At 30.7% G+C, this 27,832-nt stretch overlaps 3 protein-coding genes across 7 annotated transcripts; all 3 read left to right on the top strand.

Annotated features, from left to right (window-relative positions):
• Positions 1-8,096: 8,096 nt before the first annotated feature.
• On the top strand, positions 8,097-11,926 carry LOC108489466 (U-box domain-containing protein 14). The gene is made up of 4 exons (XM_017794028.2): positions 8,097-8,653; positions 9,628-9,744; positions 9,957-10,370; positions 10,488-11,926. Exons 1-4 carry the CDS (start codon positions 8,363-8,365, stop codon positions 11,577-11,579), a joined length of 1,914 nt encoding a protein of 637 aa, XP_017649517.1. The 5' UTR covers positions 8,097-8,362; the 3' UTR covers positions 11,580-11,926.
• A 5,276-nt stretch (positions 11,927-17,202) lies between these two features.
• On the top strand, positions 17,203-21,505 carry LOC108487198 (putative ribosomal large subunit pseudouridine synthase SVR1, chloroplastic). Its single transcript, XM_017791473.2, has 10 exons — positions 17,203-17,804; positions 18,290-18,369; positions 18,521-18,621; positions 18,718-18,790; positions 18,974-19,067; positions 19,187-19,235; positions 19,524-19,674; positions 19,940-19,996; positions 20,258-20,313; positions 21,021-21,505. The coding sequence occupies exons 1-10, from the start codon at positions 17,288-17,290 to the stop codon at positions 21,079-21,081; spliced, it is 1,239 nt and encodes a 412-aa protein (XP_017646962.1). The 5' UTR covers positions 17,203-17,287; the 3' UTR covers positions 21,082-21,505.
• Positions 21,506-23,997: 2,492 nt separating this feature from the next.
• Positions 23,998-27,617, top strand: LOC108487150 (uncharacterized). 5 transcript variants are annotated; one of them, XM_017791408.2, is made up of 7 exons: positions 24,050-24,181; positions 25,291-25,508; positions 25,593-25,788; positions 26,067-26,104; positions 26,195-26,262; positions 27,083-27,241; positions 27,325-27,617. In XM_017791408.2, exons 1-6 carry the CDS (start codon positions 24,149-24,151, stop codon positions 27,235-27,237), a joined length of 708 nt encoding a protein of 235 aa, XP_017646897.1. In that variant the 5' UTR covers positions 24,050-24,148; the 3' UTR covers positions 27,238-27,241; positions 27,325-27,617. The 5 variants fall into 5 exon arrangements, with proteins under 5 accessions (XP_052876748.1, XP_017646897.1, XP_017646896.1 ...); XM_053020788.1 differs by lacking the exon at positions 27,083-27,241 and having other exon boundaries at positions 23,998-24,181; XM_017791407.2 differs by having other exon boundaries at positions 24,051-24,181; positions 27,083-27,617.
• The last annotated feature ends 215 nt before the right edge of the window (positions 27,618-27,832 follow it).

Below are 27,832 nucleotides of genomic sequence, written 5' to 3'. Positions count from 1 at the left end.
AAATTAAGGTCATTTTTATTTTGCTTTCTTTTTCCAACAAATAATCAAATAATGGCGTGAGAGAAGATTGATGGCATCTTTGAAATTTTCTAATCCTTCCTTTGGTGATTCTTTTTCTCCAAGTTTTGATAATTTGGTTTCTATTTTTCCTCTTCCACCAACTCTCTCTCTCTCTTTTAAATTATAAATACAAATAGATACGTAGACAATTGACATATAATTTACACATGATTTAGAAAAGATGAGAGTCAAAGTTGAGACCTCAAAATCTTATATTTTTCTATATATTGACTAATACATAAAATTTCGGCTGATACAAGCAAAACAAATCGAAAATTATTATTATCAGTAAAACAAGTCAATTTTTGAATTAAAATGAAACTTATATTTTGTGATTCTAGTTTATGAATAGAAAAAAGCATATCGATAATATGATCAGTATTGAAACATTATTGACTATATTACTTTCAAACCTTTTAATCGCACGAGATTTAACTTGTCAAAATAGTTTCTTTAAACATAGATGGGCATAAAAAATATGCTCAAATTAGTTACCAATGGTGATGTCAAAACCATATCAAAATAAAAAATTGGTGGGTTGATTGGTTGAAATTCATTATAACAAATCATCCTGATGTTGGGTGTAATTTTCCCTTAAAATTTTAAAGTAATGTAAGTAATTTCTAAAAGGTTAACTTTTACTATGAGCCCCTGCACTTTGTATAAATTGTGAATTTAGTACTTGTTCTTTAATTTGATCAATTTAATTTTTGAACTTTTGAATTTTGTAATATTAATCATGGCCAATAACAGCTAAATCTATTTGGTTAAATTATGTTATTAGCTCTATATAATGTGTAAAGTTATAGATTTAGTCCATATTCACCAATTGAATATTTTTAATGGCTATAATTTTTCTAATTTCAAAAGTTTAATCGTTAAAATCTATTAATTAATTTTTTACAAGTAATATATAAAATAACAAATAGACATAATAGTATACCTATGATAATATGTTTAACATTTAATTTAATAAATTTAATAATTAAAGATTAAAATTTTCAATTTTAAAGATACAGAAATTACGTGAATAAAATAAAAAGCTGTTAACGGTCCAGATGAAAGGATTAGTGGGGGGCCCAAACTAATATACTTTTTTATGTGATTTCTGTCGAACGAATCAAATCAAAGCGGAAATTGCATACATATTATTTGCCGCCCACGTTACGGCATATGATTGGTGTGTATTCCCATGTCATCCTGACGCGTTAAGTTTCGACGGCAGAAAATCTATGTTTCTCTGCCACGCGGCCGAATTTCACGCGTCGTTGACATATCACAGCTGTTTGGTGGCTTCACGCGGCTGGCTAGCAGGTGGAATGATGACGTGGCGGCTAAAGGAACGGTAATTAATTAAAGGATAATTATTTTATTAATCCAAAATAAAATAAAACGTAGTTGAATATAAAATTAGTGATTAATTAGTTTCATCTATCTATTTATAAATAATATAAATAAAAAATTAGAAAATAATATATTTAATAAAAATAATAAGGCAAGAGAAATATAATAATAAATAATATGTTAAAATGAATTATTGTAAGAAATATATTTTAAACTAATAAAAAGTTTAAAAATTAAATTATTAATGAAATTCATTTTTTAAAAATAAAATAACTGTCTTATATATTAATTAAAATAAAGGTTTAATAATTATATTAATATTATAAAAATGAGGTATCAAATTATGAGAGTTTTTTGTCATAATTATACAATACCACGTAAGATTATTTTACTCCTATATCTTACTTTCATATATAACATATCTTAGTATATATTATGAAATTATTATGTAACAATTAATTAATTCGTCACTTAATGATTGAGTTTTAGTTTGATTAGCAATGACATTGTTATTAGTATAGGAGGATGTAGGTTCAAGGCTATTTGAAGTGTATTATGCTCCTATTTAAAAGTTAGAGAGAGACTATAGTTAATTTTAAACATAATATATATATATATATATATATATATAGAATTCTATATGTTGGTATTGTTTTTATATATTTTATATGTAAAATCTTATTTAACCTAATGTATATATCCTTATAAAGGTTTATGTTGATGATTTCATATTATATAAATCATTCATATCTCCATCACATTGTTTGTGTTTTTCTTGTGTGAATATTTATTTTAATTTGTTTGATTGTGTATTTTAGAAAATTTTACATTTTAGAACTTTAAATTTTATTATTTACATGTTATAAAAATTAAAGTGCATTCAGATATGGTAAATTAGTTGTATTCATAATTATACAAATATTTCACTTGTCAATTTTAATATTGTGACGAGTAACACTTTAATTTATAGACAAGTGACACTTTATCATATTATATTATCTATTGTTGTTTAATGATGTATCAATAAATTAAAATGTCACTCGTTACAATATTAAGATGACAAGTGAGATACTTAAAATAAATTCATAATTTATTATAATATATATTAAATTATATTATTATGATAAATATTTTAGAATTATTTTTAAGTAAACCTGTGAAAATTCAATTGAATGAGTAAAAATACTTTTGTATGTATTTTTTTTTAAGTATTGTTTATTGTTATACATATAAAATAATATTAAGTCTTAGGGAAAGGATTGTATGAAACAGTGACGCCACGTCATCTGTATCCCTTTCTAATAGTTTTATGCCACATCAGTATTCAATTTTATCCTGAATTTCATACAATCCTTTCTCTTAATTAAGTCTTATTAAAAGGCCCACAAGTTACATCCCTCATAACCCTATCACAGTTTTAATGTATTAAGCTAACATCACCAAAGCCTATGGATAAATAAGGGACAAGAAACAGCAGGAGGGATGCTCCTTCAAGCATCTTCTCTTCTCCATCTTTTTCCGTAGCTTTTTATAAGAGAGCTCACTTCCTACATTATCCATCATCAGTCGACTCTCTACCTCATCCTAAACAGGGTGAATCGACCAACAACACCACAACCTCAGCCTTGTATGATATTTGCATCAAAAATTGGTATGATGAATATGGACCAACTCCCAATCTCTAAAATTGGTTGAGATAGATCCCCCAACAAAAGCACACCCAAAAGACTAGTTGAATCACTTGTGTCAAGTAACAAAATAAATGTCGCACCATGTGTACTTTGCCGGTAAATAGACGAGCACATCCTAGCCTTTTCAAGCACACTTCGATTAGAGGTAATATATATATTTTTTGTAGTAAAAAAAATATTGCTATTTTTTTGAGTCACGCATGAATAAATGCCGTGCCATGTGTATCTGGTTGGTAAATAAGTGAGCACATCCTAGCCTTTTTAGGCACACCTCAAGAGGTAAATATATATTTTATTGTAAAAAAAATATTGATATATTTCCAAACCATATAGGAATAAATGTGTGTACCTCGCAGATAAATGAGTAAGCATATCCTAGTCTTTTCAGACACACTCCAATAAGATGTAAAATATATATTTTATTGTAAAAAATATTAATATTTTTCTGGGTCATGCAAGAATAAATATCATGTTGTGTGTACCTCGTCGGTAGATGAGTAAGCATATCCTAGCCATTTCAGGCACACTGCGATGAAAGGTAAAATATATATTTTATTGTAAAAAAATATTATTTTTTTCAATTCGCCTAAGAATAAATGTCATGTCATGTGTACTTGGCAGATAAATGGACGAACACATTCTAGCCTTCTCGAGCACACTCCAACAAGAGCTCATAGCCTTTTTAGACTCAAGATTGCCTTCTCAAGCTTGGCAACGCCTTTCAGGCCCACTAAGTTTAATAGCAGAAAAACTGCTAGCCTTTTAAGACACTTAGCTTCATTTTATAAAGTTTTAAAGCAGACACCTCGATAGGAAATTGCTCGCTAAATTTAATAAAAGAATCACTTCTAATCTCATAAGACACTTAGCTAAATTTTACAAAGTTATAAAGCAAACACCCTAGGAGGAAATTGCTCACTAAGTTTAATAGAATGATTATTTCTAGCCACTTAAGACACTTAGTTAAATTTTACAAAGTTATAAAACAAACACCCTGAAAGGAAACTGCTCGTTGAGTCTAATAGAAAGACTGCTTCTAGTCTCTAAAGCACTTAGCTAAATTTTATAAAATTATAAAATAGACACTCCAAGAATAAATAACTTGCTGAATTTAATAGATGAATTGCTTCTAGCCTCTTAAGGCACTTAACTAAATTTTATAAAGTTATAAAAAAATTACTTGTTGAATTTAATAGAATGATCGTTTCTAATCTCTTTAAAGTACTTAGTTAACAATTATAAAATTACAAAGTAAACACCCCAAAGTAGACATTGCTCAAATAAATATATTCATACACTTTCTATAGTACCAATATGTGTATTTACTATGGGTGTAGTTATATTTTAATTTTAAATTGAGCAAGTAATGTATCTTAACTAACGCCTCTCATATGCGAACAGTCTTATAACTCCTCGCTAATATGAGACTAGTGTGTGTTTGTATCTTTGTGTGAGAGAAAGTCAAGCATACAACATAGAGATTTTGCCTAAACTTTTGTCTCAACTCTATAACATTTCCCTCTACTAGGGGACAACTGTTATAAATCATTATTAAGTCTTATCAAGAGGCACACAAGTCACATCCCCTATAGCCCTATGATAGTCTAAATGTGTTAGACTAACATGACCAAAGCCTATGGATAAGTAGCGGACAAGGAAACAGTAGGAGAGTTGCTCCCCCCGAGCTTCTTCTATTCTCCATCTTTCTCCATAGTTCTCCATAAGAGAGCCCACTTTTTACATTATCCACCACCAGAACAGTTGGCTCTCCTTCTAGTCCTAATTAAACGTGCTCATGGGTTGGACTATCCAGCCCGGCTCGAAGGCCCACCCAAAATATGATAGGGTTTGGGTAAAAATATAGGCCCAAAAAATGGGCTTAGACAAAAAAATAAGACATGTTTAAAAAACGGGTCGGGCCTCGGGTAAAGTATTTTTTTCTCGAGTTTAGCCCGGCCCAACCTAAATTTACTAAATGACAAAAAAAATCTACTATTTTTTTATTTTTTAATATTATTTTCTTGTTGTTTTGTCCCTATTTTGCTACCATATTTTATTATATTACTACTATATTGTTGTTATTGTTTAGATATTGTATAAAACTTATTTTATTATTAATTTTGTTATTATTTTAAAGGCATTTGTTAATTTTGTTATTATTTTAGAGTTATTTGCTTGTTAAGTCTACATATTTTTTAAATTTTATTTTCAATTTGTTGGAAAATATTTATTTTAATTTTTTAATATTTTTGATGTATTATATATATTTAAAATTATATAAAATAATATAAAAATTTAATACTGAAATTTGGTGAGCTAGCTTAGGTTTTAGTATTTTTATTTGAGTAGGGCTTGGGTAAAATTTTAGGCCCGGCCTAGCCCGAGCCTAATGAATGAGCTTAAATTTTTAATTGAGCCGACCCAAAACCGATTCGCCCAGCCCATGAGTACCTCTAATCCTAATATTGGATAATTAATTAGGAGTTTAAGGGTTAAGAATAGTTTAGAAAATGTATTTAAAAATCATAGCATTAAACCAAAAGATATATTTTTGTTGGATAATTATTTGATATATAGATGATAAAAAATTTATTTTATAAGTGATGTTAAGAAATGATATTATGTTAAGTCGACAACCAGTCTATATCTATATTTGATTCTTTTAACCCAATTTTTTGAAAGAAGAAACTTTTATGAGTACAAATATAATTTAAGTAGGAATACAAATACATATTCAAGTATCTATATTTCTTATATATATTATAACATTTTAAATTATAATATTCCTCCATCCAAATAAATTTGTCATATGTTTACTTTTTGTGGTTAAATTTTTAAAAATTTATTCTTGATGTGATAAAGAAATTATCAGTGAAATAGTGTTTAAATATGTATTTTAGATTTTACAAATAGAATTAAAGAATTGATAAGTATTCTATAAAAGTATAGTAAAATATTTTTAAAATAAAATAGATGTCAATTTTTCAAAGTTGTTTATAGAATAAAAAATATATATTAGTAGTGTACTAAATTTTAATCTATTTATCAAATGTAATTAATTAAATATTTAAAATAATTGAAAATTTAACATTAATAATTCAATTATCACGTTTAAATTAAGAGATAAAAGGAGTTTTTAAAATATTCTACTAATTCTTAGAATCTCAATTTTAAAACCTAAAATTTAAATTGAATTTTGAAAAAAGAAGAAGAAGCAATTAGACATGTGATTTTTAAGTTTAAAATGGAGAGAAAGAAGTCAATTTCTAACTCTAGCCAACATGGAACTTTGACTTGATATGTAGCCGCTGGAAGTCGAGGCTTTTATCAGCTCCATCATTAAATCTCGACCGTCGGTTGACATGGAAGCCGACAACTTATTTGTAGTTGTAAAGAAATGGCAAAGGGCCTAAGCCAACTCATTATTATTCGGACTCATATATCCTTTTTTCTTTTTCTTCAAATTATTATTATTTTGCCAAACAATTATTCCATACATTAACGGTTGAAATTTTTACATATAATTATAAATTTATATATTATTTTTTATTTTTAATTTAATTTTAAGTTAAATTTTAATCTTCAACTTTTTAAAATTCGTGTTTACTATCAACCTTTTAAAATAGTTGAATTGTTATTTTTTAATCAACATATTGATTAAGACTTTAAAATTTTAAACATAGTAGCACGCATGACGATTCACGAAATTTGTATAAACTTTTTATTTTATTTTATTTTATAAAATTTAAATTATTTGTTAACATGTCATACAAGATAAATAACAACATGTCAACATGAAATACAAATAAATTGCCATGCAGATTGTCACACCAATATCGTTAAAAAATAATATTTTAGTAAGCATTTTAATTGAAAAAAGATTTAACTCTTTTTCTAAAAAAAAAAGTTATATTGATGAAAAAATGTCAATGTTGCAAAGTAGATAAATCTCAAAATTATTCATGAATTTTGATTTAATATGTATTTGTATACATTAATTTTAATTTAGTGTAATTATACACGTGAAACTCTAGTTGTGGTTCAAATATATACTTGAAACTTTAATTTTGATTTAATCATGCACATTTAAAGAAATAAATACATCAATTTATTTTTATATTGGATAAATATAATTATTTATGTATGCAATATATAAACATAAAATGATGTTAAATTAATAATTGTATTAATAATTTACAAAATTAGATTAAATTAAAATTTCATGTATAAAATTACACAAAACCAAGTTCATATACACAATTACACATTAAACCATAATCCGTGCATAATTTTAAGATTTATTTTAATTTTAAAAATTAAAAATAAATAAAACACGTAACAAAATTTTATCCGTTAATGAATCAAATAATTATCCTTTATTTATATACTTAAATTTCATATATCAAAAGCTTAAAATATTTAAATAAAAAAACTTATTTCTATTTATAAGTTAGAAGTTATTGAAAATGTCAATTTATATTCAAAGATATTTTAATTGAATTATTATAATCAAAATTTTTGTCTTCCATTTTAGAATATTGATTATATTAAAATAATAAATTGATTGAGTTTTGACGTAAAATGCTTTTGACTTAGTTGATTTTATGCTGACATTAATCTAATTAAAATACAAATTTTAAAATAAAAATAATTAATTAGTGTAAGTATATATTTTTGCATGAACATTATTATTAATGTAAGTAAATATAAATTTAATTATCTTGAAATGTATTATCTTTTTATTTATGGGTTAAAAATAATTATAAGTAATTAAAAAATTTTAATAATTTAATTTACATTTATTTTTTTCTTCCAAAACCCTAAAAAACAATAATTATGATTTTGTGAAAATGGTCACATCTTGTTAACCTTTCTTAACTACTCAAGAAAAAAAATAAAGAGTTGGAACAAGTAAATAAATATTTAATTATTCTCATTCTCAATTAATTGAAATCAATCCTTGTCACAATTATATACATATATTTGGTCAATTGTCACAATTATATTTAAAAAAAGAAAAAGAATAACAATCTTTAATTTCCCCCTCATTATTAAACCTCTCTCAAAATTTCCCTTTTTCTTTGTTCTAACAAGAACCAGCTTCAATTTCCCAGCTTCCATGGCTTCCCTTTCTTGAATCCCAAAATTACCCATGTCATTTAACTGAATTCCTTATTCTTGGTGCCTTTTATTTTCCCCAAAAGATCAAAACTTTCCCTTTAATTTGGGAATTCTTTGAAAAAAAGAAGAAATATTGCTGTGTTTGAATGATCATGGGACTCACAGGTGATTCAAAGGGCCAATTGCTGTGTCAACTAGCTGAGTTGGTGAAGGAGATATCTGGTTTACCAGAGTGTAGAAACTCGTGTAAAAAAATGCATGGGACTTTGGTTCGTAGAATCAAGTTGTTGAGCCCTTTGTTTGAAGAATTGAGAGACGGAAATGAGGACTCGATGGTCAAAATTGAAGAGATTAAAGGGTTTGAGCTACTGAAATCTGCTTTGGATTCTACTAAAAAGCTTCTTCAATCGATTAATGAAGGAAGCAAGTTGTATCAGGTAAATTTTTTTAAAATTTCCTTTTTCGTTGTTAATTCTCTGTCTGGTTGTTGAAAAAAAAGTAAATGGAAAAAAGGGGAAAACTTTGGGTCTGTTTTTGGTGCCATGTGATGTTGGTTGAAGAGAAAAAAAAAAGTCAGAACTTTTTGTTTGGTTGCTCAGAAAATTTAGTGTTAGGTGGAAAAAAAAGAAAGAGCTGATTTTCTGAATCATGTAAAATTGATTGTGTTGGGAAATTCATGTTATTGCTATTATTTCTAAGAAATTTGGAGGAGCAAGAAAAAATCTCTTTTCAATTATCATATCTAATGGAAGATTAAAACTTATCATATGTATATATATATACTTTTTTTCTAGGAACTAAAAATGAGTTCTTCCAATCACCCAATTAAGAGATCAATTACAAAATATAATTCTATCATCATAAAGTTATATTGGAAAGCTTGCAGCATAATTGTTAATCTGCTATATTGATGTTTCCTTCAAAATGAGAAAGAACCATCTTATCATGACTTCCTGCATTTTCTTTGCAAATTTTCTTTCATTTTCTTTTTAATTTAATAAGGTCTGCAGATTTGATATTATAATTCCCTGGGTTATATTATGTGATAAAAAATGTTATACACAACGAGATTTCTTCAAAGCTTGTGTTTTCGGCATTGGTGTTTGGTGTAGGTTCTATCAATGAATCTGATGAAGTCTCAAATCTGTTTACCTTGGAGCTGAATAAAATGAAACTGGTCCTCGTTTTCATTCTTTTTGGCACATATTTAGTCTATATGTAAACTTGTAAAGGCCCCGAGTTTTAGAATGTCATATGCTCATCTTTTTTCTTCAAGATCTGTAGAAATAAGCTTGATCTTTTCGGCTCTTTCAAATGATCATTTTTGCTGCTAATTATCCTCGTTATATTTCGCAAATACCTTTATGTTCATGTAGTAGTTATTCATTGAGTTCTGCATTACTTTTCGCAGGCCCTGCAAAAGGATCAGGTAGCGTATAAGTTCCAGCAAATGACGGAAACCATTGAAGCAGCTTTGAGCGAAATCCCTTATGATAAACTTGATATATCGGAAGAAGTCCGGGAACAGGTACTTTTCCGCAAAAAAACTTACTAGAACTGGTACTATTTCTTTTGTTTGAAATGTTCCCAAATGATTGGTGGCTTGAATGACTCGTTCTTGGTATTCGTCTCATTGAACTTTTGCATATAAAGAGAGGGGAAAGAATTGGCAAATGCATATAATAGATTGATAATATGCGGACTTTGATAACTTGTCTGACCTGTTCTCTTTCTTATCAGATTGAACTTGTTCATGCACAATTCAGAAGAGCAAAAGGAAGACCGGAGTCACCAGATTTACAACTAGAACATGATTTAGCGATAGTGCAGAAAGAAAAAGATCCTGACCCTGCAATTCTCAAAAGGCTTTCAGATAAGTTGCAGCTAAGGACAATCAATGATCTAACGAAAGAGTCTGTTGCTCTCCACGAACTGGTTATTGCAAGTGGTGAAGATCCGGGAGAGCGCATTGAGGAGATGGCATCACTGCTCAAGAAGCTTAAAGATTTTGTCCTCACTGAAAATCCTGAAGCTGACACCTCTGAGGGTGAAAAGGGCTTGATGAAACACAGGTCACCTGTTATCCCAGATGATTTCCGGTGTCCAATATCTCTCGAGTTGATGAAAGACCCTGTAATTGTCTCCACTGGACAGGTTAATTGACAAAATGCACCCGTAACTTCTTTTTCTTTTTTATGATTAAACAATAAACACTCAAATATTCTGACCTTGTTGGTTCGATATTCTGAAGTATTTTGCTTTCTTTTACAGACATATGAAAGATCCTGTATTCAGAAATGGTTGGATGCTGGGCACAAGACGTGTCCGAAAACACAGCAGACACTATTGCACACTGCCCTTACGCCAAACTATGTCCTAAAAAGTCTCATAGCTTTGTGGTGCGAGAGCAATGGTGTTGAACTGCCTAAGAAACAGGGGACTTGTAGAAGCAGAAAAGCAGGTAGCAGTGCTTCGGACTGTGATCGTACTGCTATCATCACTTTGTTGGAAAAACTGGCAAATGGAAATTCAGAACAACAAAGAGCAGCTGCTGGTGAACTCCGGCTATTGGCAAAAAGAAATGCGGATAATAGGGTGTGTATTGCTGAGGCAGGAGCCATACCACTTCTTGTCGAGTTATTGTCTTCCACAGATCCTCGAACCCAGGAGCATGCTGTGACAGCTCTTCTCAACCTTTCCATTAATGACAGTAACAAGGGAACCATCGTTAACGCAGGAGCTATACCCGATATAGTTGATGTGTTGAAAAATGGCAGCATGGAAGCTAGAGAAAATGCTGCCGCTACCCTTTTCAGCTTATCTGTTATAGATGAGAACAAGGTAGCGATAGGTGCTGCTGGGGCTATTCCTGCCCTTATAAAGCTGCTTTGTGAAGGGTCTCCAAGAGGAAAGAAAGATGCCGCTACTGCCATTTTCAATCTTTCGATCTACCAAGGAAACAAGGCAAGGGCTGTTAGGGCTGGTATTGTGCCACCATTGATGAGACTGTTGAAGGATGCTGGAGGTGGGATGGTGGATGAAGCATTGGCGATTCTTGCCATTCTTGCAAGCCATCATGAAGGGAGGGCGGCAATCGGTCAGGCTGACCCGATTCCTGTTTTACTAGAAGTCATACGGACTGCTTCTCCACGTAACCGGGAGAATGCCGCCGCCATACTCTGGTCACTTTGCACCAGTAACTTAGAACAATTAAAAATAGCCAAGGATTTCGGTGCAGAGGAGGCATTAAAGGACCTGTCTGAAACTGGCACCGACAGGGCAAAAAGAAAAGCTGGAAGTATCTTGGAACTCCTCCAACAACTTGAAGTGAAGGAAGACGCGGTTTCTTTAAGTTCTTTATGAGATTCATGCTAATATAATTTGGTGTTTCAAACAGGTCGTGCATGATTGATATACGAGGGGTTTATATAACCAGACATCAGAATGTTTGAAAAGGGCAGTGAACGTCTCTTGATCAGCCTTGGCATTGGGAGGACTTGCAGGGAATCACCATATTCAAACAAAGGGGTATATTAAAATATATGAAGCTTGATGAAGTTTAGAGGTTTTCATGTGTAAACTTGCATTAGCATGAAGTACAAGGTTATCCACTATTATGTTCCTTTTTTTTGGTAAAATAATGATTTGTTCTAAGAGATGCAGATATTTACTTGGAATCTTTGAATTGCTTGAGATGCAATTTAGCAAAATACTTATGCTCACAGCCCCATTTTTTCTGATATTTTTATTCATGTTTTTAAAAATACAGAACAAAATTCTACTTTTGAACAAGTCTAACCTAAATTTCCATGGGAAAATATAAATAAAGTCCAAAGACCAAGAAGAGCTGATGTAACCACACAAATCATTGTGGAAATGAACAATTGCGAAGAGTGGAGATCAACCATTAAACCTGTTGCAAAAGTCAATAAATTCATGCATTGCATGGGGGAGGAAATTGAAATTTTGTTTTCAAAATTTTAATCCCCTATAGTTTCAAGTATGACTTTTGATTTCACAATATTTATCATACAATTTTAATTAACTCCAATCTTTTAACAATTTTTTTTTTTAAATTCTCTTTTCTCTATCACCAACCTATCATATTCAACAAAGAGAGAAAAAAATTAACAAACGACCAAAACTAATTTATAAATTAAATCACGGCTTAATACTTACAAGTAATTTTAAGCACTTACTTTATCTAATTATCAACAAAATAATCAAGTCACATAACATAATAAATAGCTATCAAGACCCGACAATCTTATTAAAAATGATTTTGAGCAACCAAAATTGTAAGACCAACAAACTAGTGAGTAAGCTGATCGAGTAATCTAAGACACCAATATGACCAGATGAGCAATCAATAATCATCGCACATTGAACAATATTTTGAGCAGTCCAAATGTTAAGTGTACTCATCCCAATTATCTACACCTTAAAGCAACTTGCCCTTCTTATCTCAACTTCACCTTTTGATGATGATGATAGGAGCGAGCCGAGAACACAAACTTTCGACATCCAAAGAAATCCAGTCTCATAGTCCAGCTAACTTCCTGTAGAGGTGTTAATGGTGGGGTAGGATACAACTAAAATTTTAGGCTCGTTTATTAGGCTTGAACTTAATCTAAAAATTGGGTTTAAAATTTTACTTAAATCTAACCTAAATAAAAATGTTAAAATTCGGACTTGGTCCAGTCCGGCCTACTTGTATTAATTTCTTATATTATTTTTAAAAATATATTATATCAAAAATATTAAAATAATTAAAATAAATATTTCTCAACAAATTAAAATAAATTAAAAATATATATATATATATATATATATTTAAATAACACTAAAATAAGTGCAACTTAATAAGCAAATGCCTCTAAAATAGTAACAAAATTAACAATAAAATAAGAGTTATACAATGTCCAAAAATAAAAATAAAATAATAGTAACATAATAGTAATGATAGCAAAATGTGAGAAAATGTAACGACCCGATAGTCACGGGTATCGGAAAGTATGTTTTTGGGTCTCCGTTTTCGTAAAATGGATTCGTAAATATAAGAAATAATTTACGAATTTAGTTGTGTGGTTAATTAGGTTTTGGTTAGGTGAATTAGCTTGAATTAAGAATAATTAGGTGAAAGGATTAAATTGAATAAAGAGTGAAAATTTAATTATAGATTAAAGAAAAGTAAAGGGACTAATTAAGCAATTAAACTAAAAGCCACGAGTGTTTGATAATATTAGTGATATGTGTAATATTTATATACATATATTAAATTATAATTATATATATACTTACTTATTATTTAAGTAAATAATATTATATTTATATTAATATAATTATACTATATTAGTATAATAATTTAAATGAGTAAAACAAATAAAGAAAGAAACAAAAAGAAACAATAAGGGGGACGAAACAGATAAGGAAAAGAAAGAAAGAAAAAGGGAAAGAAAAAGGAAAAATTGGGGTTTTAGGATTCAAAGCTTAATTGGTAAGTCAACTTAGTCCCTGTTCTTGAAATTTTTATGTTTTTAGAATCCTAGAACTAAATACTATTTGTTTTATGTGGAAATTTTAGAAAATATTGAATTCTTAGATGATGTTCATGTTGGATAATTTAAGTGTTTGGGACTAAATTGATAGAATTTTAAGTTAGAAAATAGAAAATGGATTAAATTGTAAAATAAATTATAAGTTCTGAGTAATAGGGACTAAATTGGGAAATTTTCAAAACTTAGGGTTTCATAGTGAAATTAGAGAGTTAAGTTTAGTTTTAAATGGAAATTTAATGAAAATATAGAATAAATTGGGAAGAAAATATAGTTAGTTTTGGTTAGGGACTAAATTGGAATTTAGGCAAAAGTTGAATATAAATTGAAATATTCAATGTGAAATTGTGTTGTATTGATGATTTTAAATTGTTTCAATTTCCGTAGCTAACGTTGTACCGGAAACTTCGGCTACGAGAGGAAAAGAAAAAGTTAACGAAGAGCAGCTTGAAAATTACAGTTCGTATTTCTATAATCTGAATTTAATTATTAAAAATTATTGTACTTTGATTTCTTGTATATGGTAAGTATGGAAGGTGAGAATTATTGTGTTTTATAATAGAGATGGATTGATTTGGTGTGTGATAAAATTGATATGAATATGTGATTATTGTGGAAATTGAACATTGGATATTTGTTATACTTGAAAAGTGAATTGAAACTCTATCAGCTATATCGGGCTGAGTCGGATATAGTTGGCATGCCATAAGATTGGAAGAGTTCAAGGATTACTTCGACTTCGAGTCGATGAGACACTGGGTGTTAATCTATTACCTAGGATAAATTTGATGAGGTACTGGGTACCAATTTACTTCAACATGGCCGATAGACACTGAGTGTCAATTTATTACTTCTAAGTATCCGATAAGGCACTGGTTGCCAAATTGGTGTGTTTTGGTTGGATCTGTGTAGTCGTCCGAGTCCAAGTCATGTTAATAGGGGAAAATAAATGAATGATATTATGATTGGAAATGGAAAGAATTGAATGTGAAATGCAAATGAGATACATGGATTGGTGGATTGTATTGTGAAAGATATCTGGGATGCAAATGTTAAGAATTGAATGTGTTATGAATTCATATTTATGGATTGTTTAATTGAAAAATTATGGTTATTGTATGAATTAATGTGTTTGTTATTTTAAAAATTACTTTTAAGCATTTGGATTATAGAAATATCATTGAGTTCATACTCAGTGTACCGTTTGTTTTCCGTGCACAGGTTAGGCGTTAAAGTTGATTGCAGATTCAGCATCCATTCGAGATTCCAAACTCAAACATGGCGTAGTATGTTTCTTTTTGGTAATGGCATGTGCCTAGATTGTCAAATGTTTATTATTCTGTGAAGGGATTGTAAATAATATTATAAGTTGATATTTGTTAGTTATATATATATAACATAAGTGTTTTGATGAGATTATAAAATGATATGTTTTAGTTAAAAATGGTATATATTTTAGAATTGATTGTACGGTGATTAATTGGATTGTTTTTAGTTAATGTATGTGAAGTATATAAGAGAGTACATTGGCTAGGTCAACAGATTAATTGTTTTGACATGTTTTAGATATATTTGTTTGTATTTTGGATTGGTTGAATAAATGGTTTTTGAGTTGCTTGGTGTTCAAGTCTGCAGGGTATGAAATACTTGATGTATAAGGTTCATTTTGAGTCCACATGGCCAGACACACGAGCGTGTGATTGGACCGTGTAAGAACATGGCTAACACATGGGCGTGTGGTTTGGCCGTGTGTCCCCTGCAACTTTAAAAATTTAAAACGGAATACTCAGGTATTTCCACATGGGCAGAGACACGGGCGTTTGTCTCAGCCGTGTGTGTCACACAGCTTAGCACACGAGCATGTGGCTGGCCGTGTGATCTAAGTCAGAGAGTTACACGGGTTCGGACATGGCCTGAGGCACGAACATGTCTAATGGTCGCACGGGCGTGTCCCTTGACCACACGAGCGTGTGACCCTTGCACATAGGAAAAATTTTGAAATTTCACGAAAAATTTCTAGAGTACCCAATTTGGTCCCGATTTGTTTCTAACATATGTTTTGGGCCTCAAAGGTATAAAAGAGGGACAATATGATTAAATTATGATGTGTATGTTAAATGATTATGGAAACGTTCGTATTTGATCTAAAAAGTTTAGTAATGCTCCGTAACCCTGTTCCGACAACAGATAAGGGTTAGGGGGTGTTACAGAAAATAAAAAGAAAATAGCAACAAAACAATAAAAAACAAGAAAACAATAAAAAAACAACAATTGTTTTTTTTACAAATATGGGCTAAGCTCGAACAAAAAAAGCCTTACTTGAGGCTCAACTCGTTTTCTAAACGGACCTTATTTTTTTGCTCAAGCCTATTTTTTGAGCCTATATTTTTACTCAATCGCCCCGACCCATGGATAGGTCTACTTCCATACACCTAGACCTATTCACGGGTCGGGTTACTCGTCTAGTCCCAAAAGTTCGTCCAAAATTTAGAAGGATTTAGGTAAAAAAATTATGCCAGAATAATGAGTTTGGGCAAAATAATTAAGCCCATTTAAAATATGGGTCAAGCTCAGACTTGAACATTTAAGGCTCTAACCTGACCTGGCTCCACCTATTTTTAAACTTATAATACTTTATATTATATTAATATTATATATTATGTAATTATAATACATTAAAAAATACTAAATGTATAATAGTACTCTAATGTAAATATTAAAATAATGTTAAGATGACTATAAAAAATTCAGTAAATAAAAATATATAAAATAATTAAATATTAAATTAAAAATAATATAGATGAACTTAAAATATACTTGAGTTAGTCTTTTTACAAATATGGACTAACTTAAACAAAAATTTAAACTCATATTTTATGTCAAATTTAAATAAACATAAACTATATTAATATTATATTTAGACCGACCCAATTCAATACATGAATACCTCTAATAGCCCTCCCTCAACCCAGCTTACTATCGGAAAAGACTTCAACAATATTTATATTGATTTTAAAGAAGTGTTTACAGGGGAATTTAGAGGCCCTGCCTTAGTGTCAAAGTGGAAAATTTATCATGCAGGTACAAATTATTACTTCTATTAATTATGTATATTAGTACTTCATTTTAATTATAATTATAATTATAATTTTTTATTTTTTATTTTAATATTATACATTTTAAATTTATAATTTTCACACAATTTCTAATAATAATACGTGACACAGAAATTAACATATTTCACATAAAATATTTTAAATTTATCTACTTATCCATTTTAAGATTTCTTTTAAATGGTAGCTTAAGTTAATTAATTTTTTAAAAATTATTAAAAGCCATAAATATATTATGCCTAGTTTAAATATTGTATAAAAAATATTAAATTACAAAACTTATTTAAGTAATTTAATTTTCAAAATTGAAATAAAAGAAGAATATCCAAAACATAAAAAAGAAAATCCAAAGTGAACTTAGCCAGTAGGCAGCAGGAGCCAAGGTAAAGCCAAGCAAGTAAAAATGGCGGCACTGTCATCCCTCCACCACATCTCAACCACCCTATCCCTCCTCGGCCTTACCAAGCCGTCCCTTTTGGCCCCTCCTTTCCGCCGCCCTTTCCGCGGGCTCCCTCCAATCACCTCCTCTTCTTTAGAATTCAACATCACCTTTGCCCCTCCAAGCCCCAAGCCTAAACCCCCACCCAACCTCAAATCCGACGGCGTTCTCGACTCCGACTCCCCTCAAAATGGCCAGTTCTTCATCCCATGGATCGTCCGCGGCGAGGACGGTAACCTCAAGCTCCAAGCTCACCCCCCTGATAATTTTCTGAAAGCCCTTGCTGAAGCTAAAACACAAAAGCCCAAAAAGAAGGTCGACAAGGCGGCGAAGAAGAAAAAGGATATTTCAGCCGTGGGAAATGCCGGTATCGAGCCGCCTGCGCCGCCTCCCAAGCTTTCCAAGGCAGCTAGAAGATTTTATAATGAACATTTTAGAGAACCTCCTCAAAGGTTAAGTAAAGTCCTTGCTGCTGCCGGAGGTAAATTCCCTTTGATTTTTACTTTTAAATTCATTTGCAATATTGGGTATTTATTGAGTATTGAAAACAAATTTGCTTGTTTCAATTACTCGAGCTGATATTCTTTAAAATATTGCGTATTTTATGTAGCAACCAAACTCACTATTACTTGCAATACTGGTATTCTAAACAATGGGTGGAGTTCTAAAACTTGAAAAAAAGAGTGATTTTGTAATTTGAATGTTTTTCACTTGCCTATTTAATTAAATGTGTTAATTTAGTATTACTTTTCTACTATACTATTGAATATATTTGTGTAATATGTACTAAATTTATCACTTGTTGAATTCATATTCTACACATTAATGGTAGAGTCTTAATATTTTTATTTTTAATCGATTTTTAGTTTCAAACTCCACTATCAGTGAATATGTATATAGTTCTATGTAGATATGCATTGTGTGTTGATATATATCTATGTTGGTTTTCAATGGTTGTGTTACTAGTGGCATCAAGGCGTGGAAGTGAAGAGCTTATTTTTAATGGCAAGGTGACTGTTAATGGCACAGTGTGCAATGCTCCTCAGGTAAGTTTATAGTTCATATGACTCTCAATCAATTTGTTGATAAAATCAATTGCTTTTCACAAAATGCTTCTCTTTCTCATCACTTCTTTACCATCTATGTGAACCTGTTGAGCATTCGAGTTATATACTGTTTTTATGTGATAATTTGCAGACTCGAGTTGATCCTGGAAAGGATATTATTTATGTCAATGGAAACCGCCTTCCTAAAAAACTGCCACCAAAGGTGTATCTTGCCCTAAACAAGCCTAAAGGGTTCGTCTCCTTTACTGAACCACAATCTGCTTTTAGTGGCTTTTCAGATTATGTGCTTCAATTGAATCTCTATCTAATGCAATCGTGTTATTGCAGGTATATTTGCTCATCTGGGGAAAAAGAGTTCAGATCTGTCCTGGATCTGTTTGAGGATTATTTAAAGGCATGGGTACGTAGACATTGCAAGTTTAAAAGTATGGTTTCTGCAGGTCAATTTTATTTAGAGCTACAATTATGAATGCTTAGAAGATTCACTCTTGTCGATTTCATGTGCTTTAAATAAATTCATATCGTATGTTTTATTTATTTGTTTAGTCTACAAACTTATAAAGAAGTAAGTTTACTTTTCCAGGACAAAATAAATCCAGGATCTCCCAAGCCACGATTATTCACTGTTGGTCGACTCGATGTTGCTACTACTGGCTTAATTATTGTGACCAATGATGGTAAGCATTTTGCAGCATATATTGCCACCCTTAAGCTTGATTACTGAGTCTTACCTACCATAAAATTTTAAGCAAACATCTGAAGCCATTTCACCTTTTCAATTTATTGTCTGTTTTAGGAGATTTTGCTCAAAAGCTTTCGCATCCTTCATCAAACTTAACTAAAGAGTAAGATTCTCCATAATTTATTCTCTTTTTGTGATGGGGATTATGAACATAACTGTCGTCAAGGAGTGGTTCCTCTAGTCTGAAGTTTGATATTATTGTCAGAGATTAGTTACATTGGATACTATGTCTCTAAAGATGGTTGTGTCTAAAATTGAATAGCAGTGGCTTGATATTTTAAATGCCTACTGCTTTTGGTATTGTCATTCTCACACAAATGCATGCATATATATATATATATATATATGTATATTGACTTATGCTCTATTCCTTGCCACAATTTAAGAACAGATACATTGCAACAATTGATGGTGAAGTAAGGAAGCGGCACTTAATTGCCATCAGTGAAGGGACAGAAATTGAAGGTGTACTTTGTGTCCCTGATTCTGTGGAATTACTCCCAACGCAGCCAGATTTGTCTAGACCTCGCATTCGTATTGTGGTACTGATTTTCTCAACATGCAGTTTTGAAAATGCCAGTATCTGATGAATTTAAATTAGTTTGTAACTTTAGATAATTTAAATGATTTTGATATTGGATTCTATGTAGTAAAACGTCTAGTATTCAAAGAAGCATTGATTTGATTGATATGACTGTTTAAATATAAAAGTCTTATGTTCTATTATAATTTAGTGAAAGATGATTGCTGCCTAAGATTTGTGGACTTATTTTGCTAATTCCCCCCGTGCTGAAACTGGATTTGCAGGTTCATGAAGGTAGAAATCATGAAGTCCGTGAACTTGTGAAAAATGCTGGGCTTGAGGTCAGTTTTTCTTACAAGACATTCACTCATGTAATAAAAATGGCTTACTTTTTGTGCTAGCCATAACAAGAATGTAAAATCGTTTCACGAGGATGTAGTTGGTATTATGAAATTAATGATGCTTTGGCATGATATTTTTAACAAATTATATTTGATCTATTTCATTCAAGTTTCTCTGGCTACTTCATTAGTTTCTTCAATTCTATCTTTAACTTAATTACTTATTAAAATGGTTTCTAAAGCTATTGATGCTTTTTCCAGATTCATTCATTGAAGCGTGTTCGCATAGGTGGTTTCAGACTTCCAGCAGATCTCGGGTACTATTTCTGATAATTCCACTTTTGTGCATCAACTTTTTAGGGTTCCTTTTTATTTTCCTCTTTTTTCCTTTTTTTTCTTCCTTTACATAATCAACTCTCTGAAGAGTGAGCTTGATCACATGGATACAATTTGATAGTAGCAAATCAAGCTAAGTATCGAACTGATAACCATCAATTATACAAAGGCAAAGCTTAGCTCAGTTAGTTCCGATAGCCATCCTTAGGAGATGGTGTTTAGAAGTTTTAAAGTTCTAATCTTAGCATTTGGAACCCGTTCATCTAAGCTTATACGGATACCTTATTTGTACCAAAAATAACCATCACAGTGCTCTAACCTTGAGCTAATTTTCCTGCTGTTTATTCAACCATCTTAGACTACTACTTGCAACTATAAGGAATTTCATTAGAGCTCCATAGTTTCCTTTTTGACATACTAACAAAGCAACTGTTTTCCTTTGGCCTGTCTCATAGTGTAATGTAAACCATGTTCACTTTTTGAAGTTTAATATACTAATGTTTAATGTGCCAATTTGTTCTTCTTCCCAATTGGTCGCCTTTGATGTACCATGTATTTAGTAAGATTTTATCAGGTTTTGCCTGCTATAGCCGGCTGCAGTTTGCATATGGATTATCGTGTAAATTAAAATATAATTTAGCTACAAATACTCATAATAGATTAAGGTGAATGTGTTAATTACGTGCAGGTTAGGGAAGCATATCGAGCTAAAACAGAGCGACCTTCGGACAATGGGTTGGAAGAGTTAAAGAAGTTGTTGCTTTATCGGGAGACTGTTGGAAAAGTCATAGAAGTCACTGCATCATTGGAAGCATCTGCATTTCGCTTGGGTCTCCCATGTTGGGAGAGGCTTCAATCAGATATTACACATCCCTTGTGTCGCGGATTTGTCTAGAGCATCGAAAATGATCCCTTAATGGCAACAGTATAAGGGACTTAATGTCATTTCTCATCGAAATGAATAAATGTTGCCAGAAAATCCCCGTCCTTGTTTGGAAAAGCCATAATTCTCGAATTACAATTGTGTTAAAATCATTTATTCATAGATGGAAGCCCCCAGTAGATTCTTTTCCATCCGCTTCAGTATTTCTTTTATCTTCCATGTCCAAGTTACTCTTTTTAGGAGCAATTATTTTTCAACTCAGGATAATAAATGCCAAAAATTAAAGCCCATCCAGTAATGAGTTACTGCTCCTCTTTCCCACAAATGAATAAACGGCACCAAAACAGCAGCAAGAAGCAGTAGTGGTTTTTTTGTTTTTTTGGCAAATTTAGGTCTGGTTGGGTCAAAAGAGTTTACCAAAGACTCGATCTGTTTAAAAATTAAGTCTCATTTTTTTATCTAAACTTATTTTGAATTTATATTTTTGTCCAAACATTTTTAGAGTAGGTTTTCGGGCTGGACTGGATGTCTAGACCCATAATCGAGTTTAATTGACAAGATTTTAATTAGGGTTTTTTACTGAAATAGGACAAAAAAAATAAAAAAATACCAAAATAATACAAAGAAAAAACTATGTACCAAAATGGTACATTTGGGGTGGTGCCGCCTATGGCAGAGGCATGACCACCCCATGTCAGATCAGAAATTACTGTAGCTGCCGGTCAAATCAAGTGCAGGACTAAAATGTAATAATATAAAATATTTAGGGACCTGTTATGGAATTATACCATTTAGAATGGCTGCTGGGAAAAAAGTGAAAGGGTACCGCCTGACAGAGTGGCGGCACCAAACTAAAATAGGGCTAATTTCTTGTAAGCCCTCCTTTTTGTTATTTTCTTTTATTCCCCTTCAACTCACTATATTATTTTTAAACAAGCCCTTAACCTATTTTTTAGTAAAATAAGCCCTTAACTTATAGTTTTTACTCAAAAAGCCCTTTATTTTAATATTAAAGTAAATATATTTTACCCAAAAAAGCTATTTAAAAAATATAAACTAATTCACATTTTAGGTTGATGTGAATAGTTTATTAAATAAAAATAAAATTTTAAAATTTCTTGAGAGTGCTTATGAGTAAAAACTATAAATTAAGGGCTTATTTAACTAAAAAATAGGTTAAGGGCTTGTTTAAAATAATATAGTGAGTTGAAGGAGGAATAAAAGAAAATAACAAAAAAGGAGCGCTTACAAGGAAATTAACCCATATTTAGTTTGGTGCCGCCACTGTCAAAGCGGCACCTTTCACTTTTTTTCCAGCAGCCATTCTAAATGGTATAATTTCATAACAGGTCCCTAAATATATTATTATATTTTAGTCCTGCGCCGCAATTTGACCGACAGCTACAGTAATTTTTGATCTGACATGGGGTGGTCATGCCTCTGCCATAGGCGGCACCACCCCAAATGTACCATTTTGGTACATAGTTTTTTCTTTATATTATTTTAATATTTTTTTATTTTTTTGGTCCTATTTCAGTAAAAAACCCTTTTAATTAATAATATTAACTCAGCTAGCAAGTTTATAATTAGATAAAACTACGTAAAGAAATGAAAACTATTTTAGTTGCAAGCCTGGTGATGGTACAGCCAAAATAAAACATAAACAATGATGTTGCAAGTCTGGTGACGGTACAGCCAAAATAAAACATAAACAATGATTTATCCACATTAAAAAGAAAGAAAGATTCTTAGATTTCATATTATCCATAGGATGATGTCTTGGAGGTGGATTTTGTCTTGCACTAACACAACAAAAAGTTCATAGGGACACTGGATTAAATTATGAAATCAGAATAGGACAAAATATTACATGCTTTCACTAAAACATAGGCACTTGTATCTAAATAATATAATACAAAATTAAGTTCCAGAATGATATGAATTGAAAATTATTTATCGAAATAATAGGGTTTTCATAATAAAATGGACCAAAAAATAAAATAGAAAAGCATATTTAATATCAAGTGAAAAATAAAATTTTATCTATTTACTTACTTATGTGTTGTTTTAAATTATCAAAACAAATAAAATTTAAAATAAATACTTTTATGAATGGAAAAATTACTTTTTAAATAGTGTTATAAGAAATTAATAACAATCATAGAATGTGATGTGGTGATTGCTCATTTCATTCCTTTCTATAAAGCTGGAGGTTCAATTCTTGAACACTATTAATCTCATCATAATGAATTTTTGGGTTTTGTATGCCTATATGATCATTTGGTACTTGCTTATCTATTTACTATTATGAATTGGGCAATATTTTTTGACCCAAACTCGACTATATTATGTTATGAAATAATATTATATTAATTATATATATTAAATAATAATTATATATATTTATATTTATAATAAATTACTAATTCAATAACAATTAAACTTACTGCTTAAGACTTAAAAAACTTATCTAACTAAATAACTAACCTAAAATATAAAATATAAAATTTTATATTCAATCCATAAATTATTTATTTGTGTTTTTCTTATAATAAAATATTTATTATATTTATGATAATTTTTTAATATAAATACTTTTTGATATATTTTAATATGTTAAAAATTTTATTTTAAAATTTTTAATACATTTAGTATTTTATAATTTTTATAAAAATTAATTTAATAAAATGGATATAAACGGATCAGATCAGATCCAAATTTAATTTTCTTAAATCAGGCCAAAAAAAAACCAAACTCATTTTTGCGGCAGAGCCAGGGTGTAAATACCTAGCCCGGCCCCGCCATGATTACTTAGGATACCTATATATATTAGAGGGTTTGCGCTTTACAAAAAACCCTACTTGTTCCATCTCTCTTTTCTCTCTTTTCTCTCTTTTCTGCGAGGTACTGGGACATTGAATTCCAAAGTCAACATGGAAGCTAGGGTTTATCTCCGTCGAGTATGGGTAATTTTCTTTTTTTTCGTAAACTAATCAAAAGCAGATGTCAACTCTTTTCTTCCCATTGTTAAAACTAAAAGCAAGAGGTGGTGGCAAAACCTCCTCTCCTCTCTCTCTCTCTCTCTTTTTAAATACATTCAAAGTATTATTGTTGGTTTCTTCTCTGTTTCTATTTTTGTTTTTGGCAATAGCCATTGTATTTTACGTTTGTACTTGTATTTGATTTATTGTTAAAAAAGGCCTATGTTAACATATATACAAAATGAAAAAAAAAATCGATTCAATTAGATCGGTTCTGCCAACTAAAGTTGGTCGATTCGATTTTTATAGATTAATATTGGTTAAATTCAAATAATCTAAATCCAGTTTTTACTCAGGTATACCGATCATATCGAAAGGTGGCAGAGACACCGGTTCAGGCCGGTTCAGTGATTCGGTCTTGAAAATCAGTCAGCATTAAATTTTTTCTTTTCTAGGTTAGGGTTTTAAAAAAAGTTTTTGGGTTAGGGTTTACTTTAGGGATTACTGGGAGCATGGGTTTAGTTCGGGCTTTATTGTTTAAGGTAATTGGACTTAGAGAGCCCAAAGTATATACAGCAAAATACATCTGGTTTTCTGTGTTTTTGTATGATGGAGCCTCCGTTGCCTTTTCACTTGCTGTTTTAGGACCTTCTTCGCTTGCTTTGGGTATGACCTTGCCTGAACAGAAAAAGAAAGAATCTATTATTACTCTGTTTCAGATCTAACCCTGTTTTTTTCCCCTTCATTTGTTTTCCCATAAACATATTTTATTTCTAGGATTTAATTTAGGAATTACTGGGAACATGGACTTCTCTTTCTTTTTCGGTTTACAGTCCAGTTTTCTTTCCTTTTAATTAAAGATTGGAGTGGCAAGGGTTAAGGAAATCAAAGTTGTATTATTTTGTTCGAGATCATTTTTAGGTTTTTATTTTTCTAAAAATCTTCTGAAAAAGATTTGTTGAGAGGTCAAATTTTGACGAGGCTGTCTAGCTTGAGCAAATCTCAAATCAGTTTCTTCATAAATTTCGCTTTGTGATCCCTTTCTACTTTGATTTTAACTTGCTTGGTTTTCAATTCTCCATCACTTGTTGCAGTTTCAATTTAGTTTTCTGCTGATATGGATCCTAGCAGTACAAGGAGCTAGCCAGACCCAGACCCAGACCCCATCATTACAGTACGGGGCAATCGTGAGGGGCAATAAGAATGATCCTTCGTCTATGTCCAGGTCCCCTTCACCTGCGAACGGCCTCGGACGGAGCTGCAACGTTGTTGACCTATGTAGGCAAATAATTCTGAGCCTGACTGACATCAAGTGGGTACAATGAAAACCCAGGTTTATTTTTCATTGGTTTTTCGTTTCAATTTTATTCCCTGATGTTAGAGAATATCGATCCAGAGGGACTCGAGTTGAGACTGTTGTTAATGTTACGATGAGGGAGGGAACTTTGAACGGCAGCGTGGCGGGCTTGGAGGCATTGGCTGCCGGGGCTACTCATTGGTTTTATAACAAAACCCGCTCCACTGGTCAATTAAACTTCACAATGGACCCAATTTCCAATGCCGTAAATGCATCGACAATGCTAGACTTAGAGGTAAAATTTCCCTCTCTCTCAAGCATGAGATTTACTTTTCAATACTATGATTTTAGTATTATTGCCCATTTGAGTCCCCTCTGTAGTCAATTTTCATTCAATAAATTTGTTAACAACTCATAAAGGTTAGGGAGTTCTTGAAATTGTTACTGCTTACATCTGTTAACAAACTCTGTTTGAAGGCAAACAATTCACTAAAGCAAGTTGTTTTTTTGGTTTCATCTAAGCATCTGTTTCTCAATGATTTTGAGATTTTAAGAGTCTGAGCTTTGTTGCAGGCTGTTTCTCGAGGCATTGTTCATGCGAAACCGGACATGTTAGGATTTTAATTTAATCTTAAGTTCTTTTAAGTAAATTTGGTATACAACTATTAGGATATGGAGTTTTTAATTTCCCTTATTTATAGGTATGCACCAACCTCTACTAATGACTCGGACATAGCTCCTCGGGTCGCCGGTTATTTTGTGACAAAAGGTATTTTCGAGTCACTTTGTTTCGGTCAAATTTGAGATTTAATATTTATGCTTAAATGTTTTGCTTGATAGAGTCGAAAGAAAATGTAGAATGATAGAAAAGTAAAAGAAATATTTCTTCTTTCTGTTCCTGCTTAGTTGAGATGGTTCGATGTTTAGAAAGGTAAAAACTGTTAAAATTTTGGTTCGCAGATGCGTAACATTTAAAATTGTTTTATGAAATAAAAATTGTAGTGTAGAACAGAAATGGAAAGAGAGCAAAGAGAGTTTTCTATTGTGTAGATAATACAAACAAAGAAAGTCATATAGCATAGTGAGTTAAATGAAAACTTTTAAATAGTTTGGGGATCAAATGGTAACTTTTTTTCAGTTAAGTGATCAAAGTGAAAGTTTATTCATAATTTAGGTACTAATAATGTAATTTACCCAATTTTGAACTAATATACAGTCTCTCATTTTCTCCCCTCTTATGATTTCACTTTGTAAAGATTGAATTTTATGTATGAGGATGAAAAATGATTATCTCTTATCACTTTTTCATTTTCTCCTCTTAGTTTTTTACTTTTCGACCCAAGCATACGCACCCCCTAGATTCGATGAAGTTGGTATGATTGCATTATTGTATCGGTGATGATTAGACTGAATTTAAATTGAAATAATAGAAGGATTTAGTTTTTATTTTTATTTTTATTTTTAAATAAAATAACTAAATTTTAAACATAATTCTAGCTAAATTTCAAATTGGATTATCAATATATTTTGATATATATTTTTTCTATTTTACAAACATGATCTTACTGAAATGATACACTGTGGAACAGCTAATTCGACTTCAAATGTGGTGGATTTGAGATTCTACGCTATTGATGAAGTCAGTGTTGAGGAAGATGATATGAAACTAGTCTTGAAATGTGCTGAATCTATTTTACTCGCTGGGAAAGCTTATTCTTGCACTTCGTTGCAGAAGTGCTGTTGAAGAAGTACTGTAATAGGGTATTAAAAAGTATATCTTTCAAGTTGATTGAGTCTTAGTTTGATTGAAATGGTATTATTGCTAATGCAGGAAAATGTAAGTGCATTGAAGTGCATTATTTTGTTCGAAAAGCCAATTCGAAGTGCTGTTGATGTATTGTAATAGGGTTTTAAAAAGTAAATCATTCAAGTTAATTAATTCTTAACTTGATTGGTATTTACATTTTTATTAATGTAGGAGGACGTTAGTTCAAGTTTAGTAAAGTTCATTATCCTCATTCGAAAAGCTTATTCTTGCACTTCGTTGAAGAAGTGTTGTTGAAGTATTGTAATAGGGTATTAAAAAGTAAATTATTCAAGTTGATTAAGTTTTAGTTTGATTGATATGAATATTTTTGTCAGCTGAGTTTGTGTATTATTTTTCTATTTATGGGTTGAGGAAGGATATAAGATTTTTAATTTTATTAGGATTATTTTAGATCGAAGTTATTTATATTATTTTTTGTTAAGTTTAATAAAAGGTGGATTTTGAATTTCAAAATAAAATTAAATCAAAGTTGAATAAATTATTTAATCAATTTAAATTTATTATAGAATTA

The sequence above is a fragment of the Gossypium arboreum genome, chromosome 10 (genome assembly GCF_025698485.1).
Source record: "Gossypium arboreum isolate Shixiya-1 chromosome 10, ASM2569848v2, whole genome shotgun sequence".
In the NCBI taxonomy this organism is placed as follows: domain Eukaryota; kingdom Viridiplantae; phylum Streptophyta; class Magnoliopsida; order Malvales; family Malvaceae; genus Gossypium; species Gossypium arboreum.
Note: the sequence above shows the minus strand (reverse complement) of the source record. Positions and strands in the feature narration are given on the sequence as shown.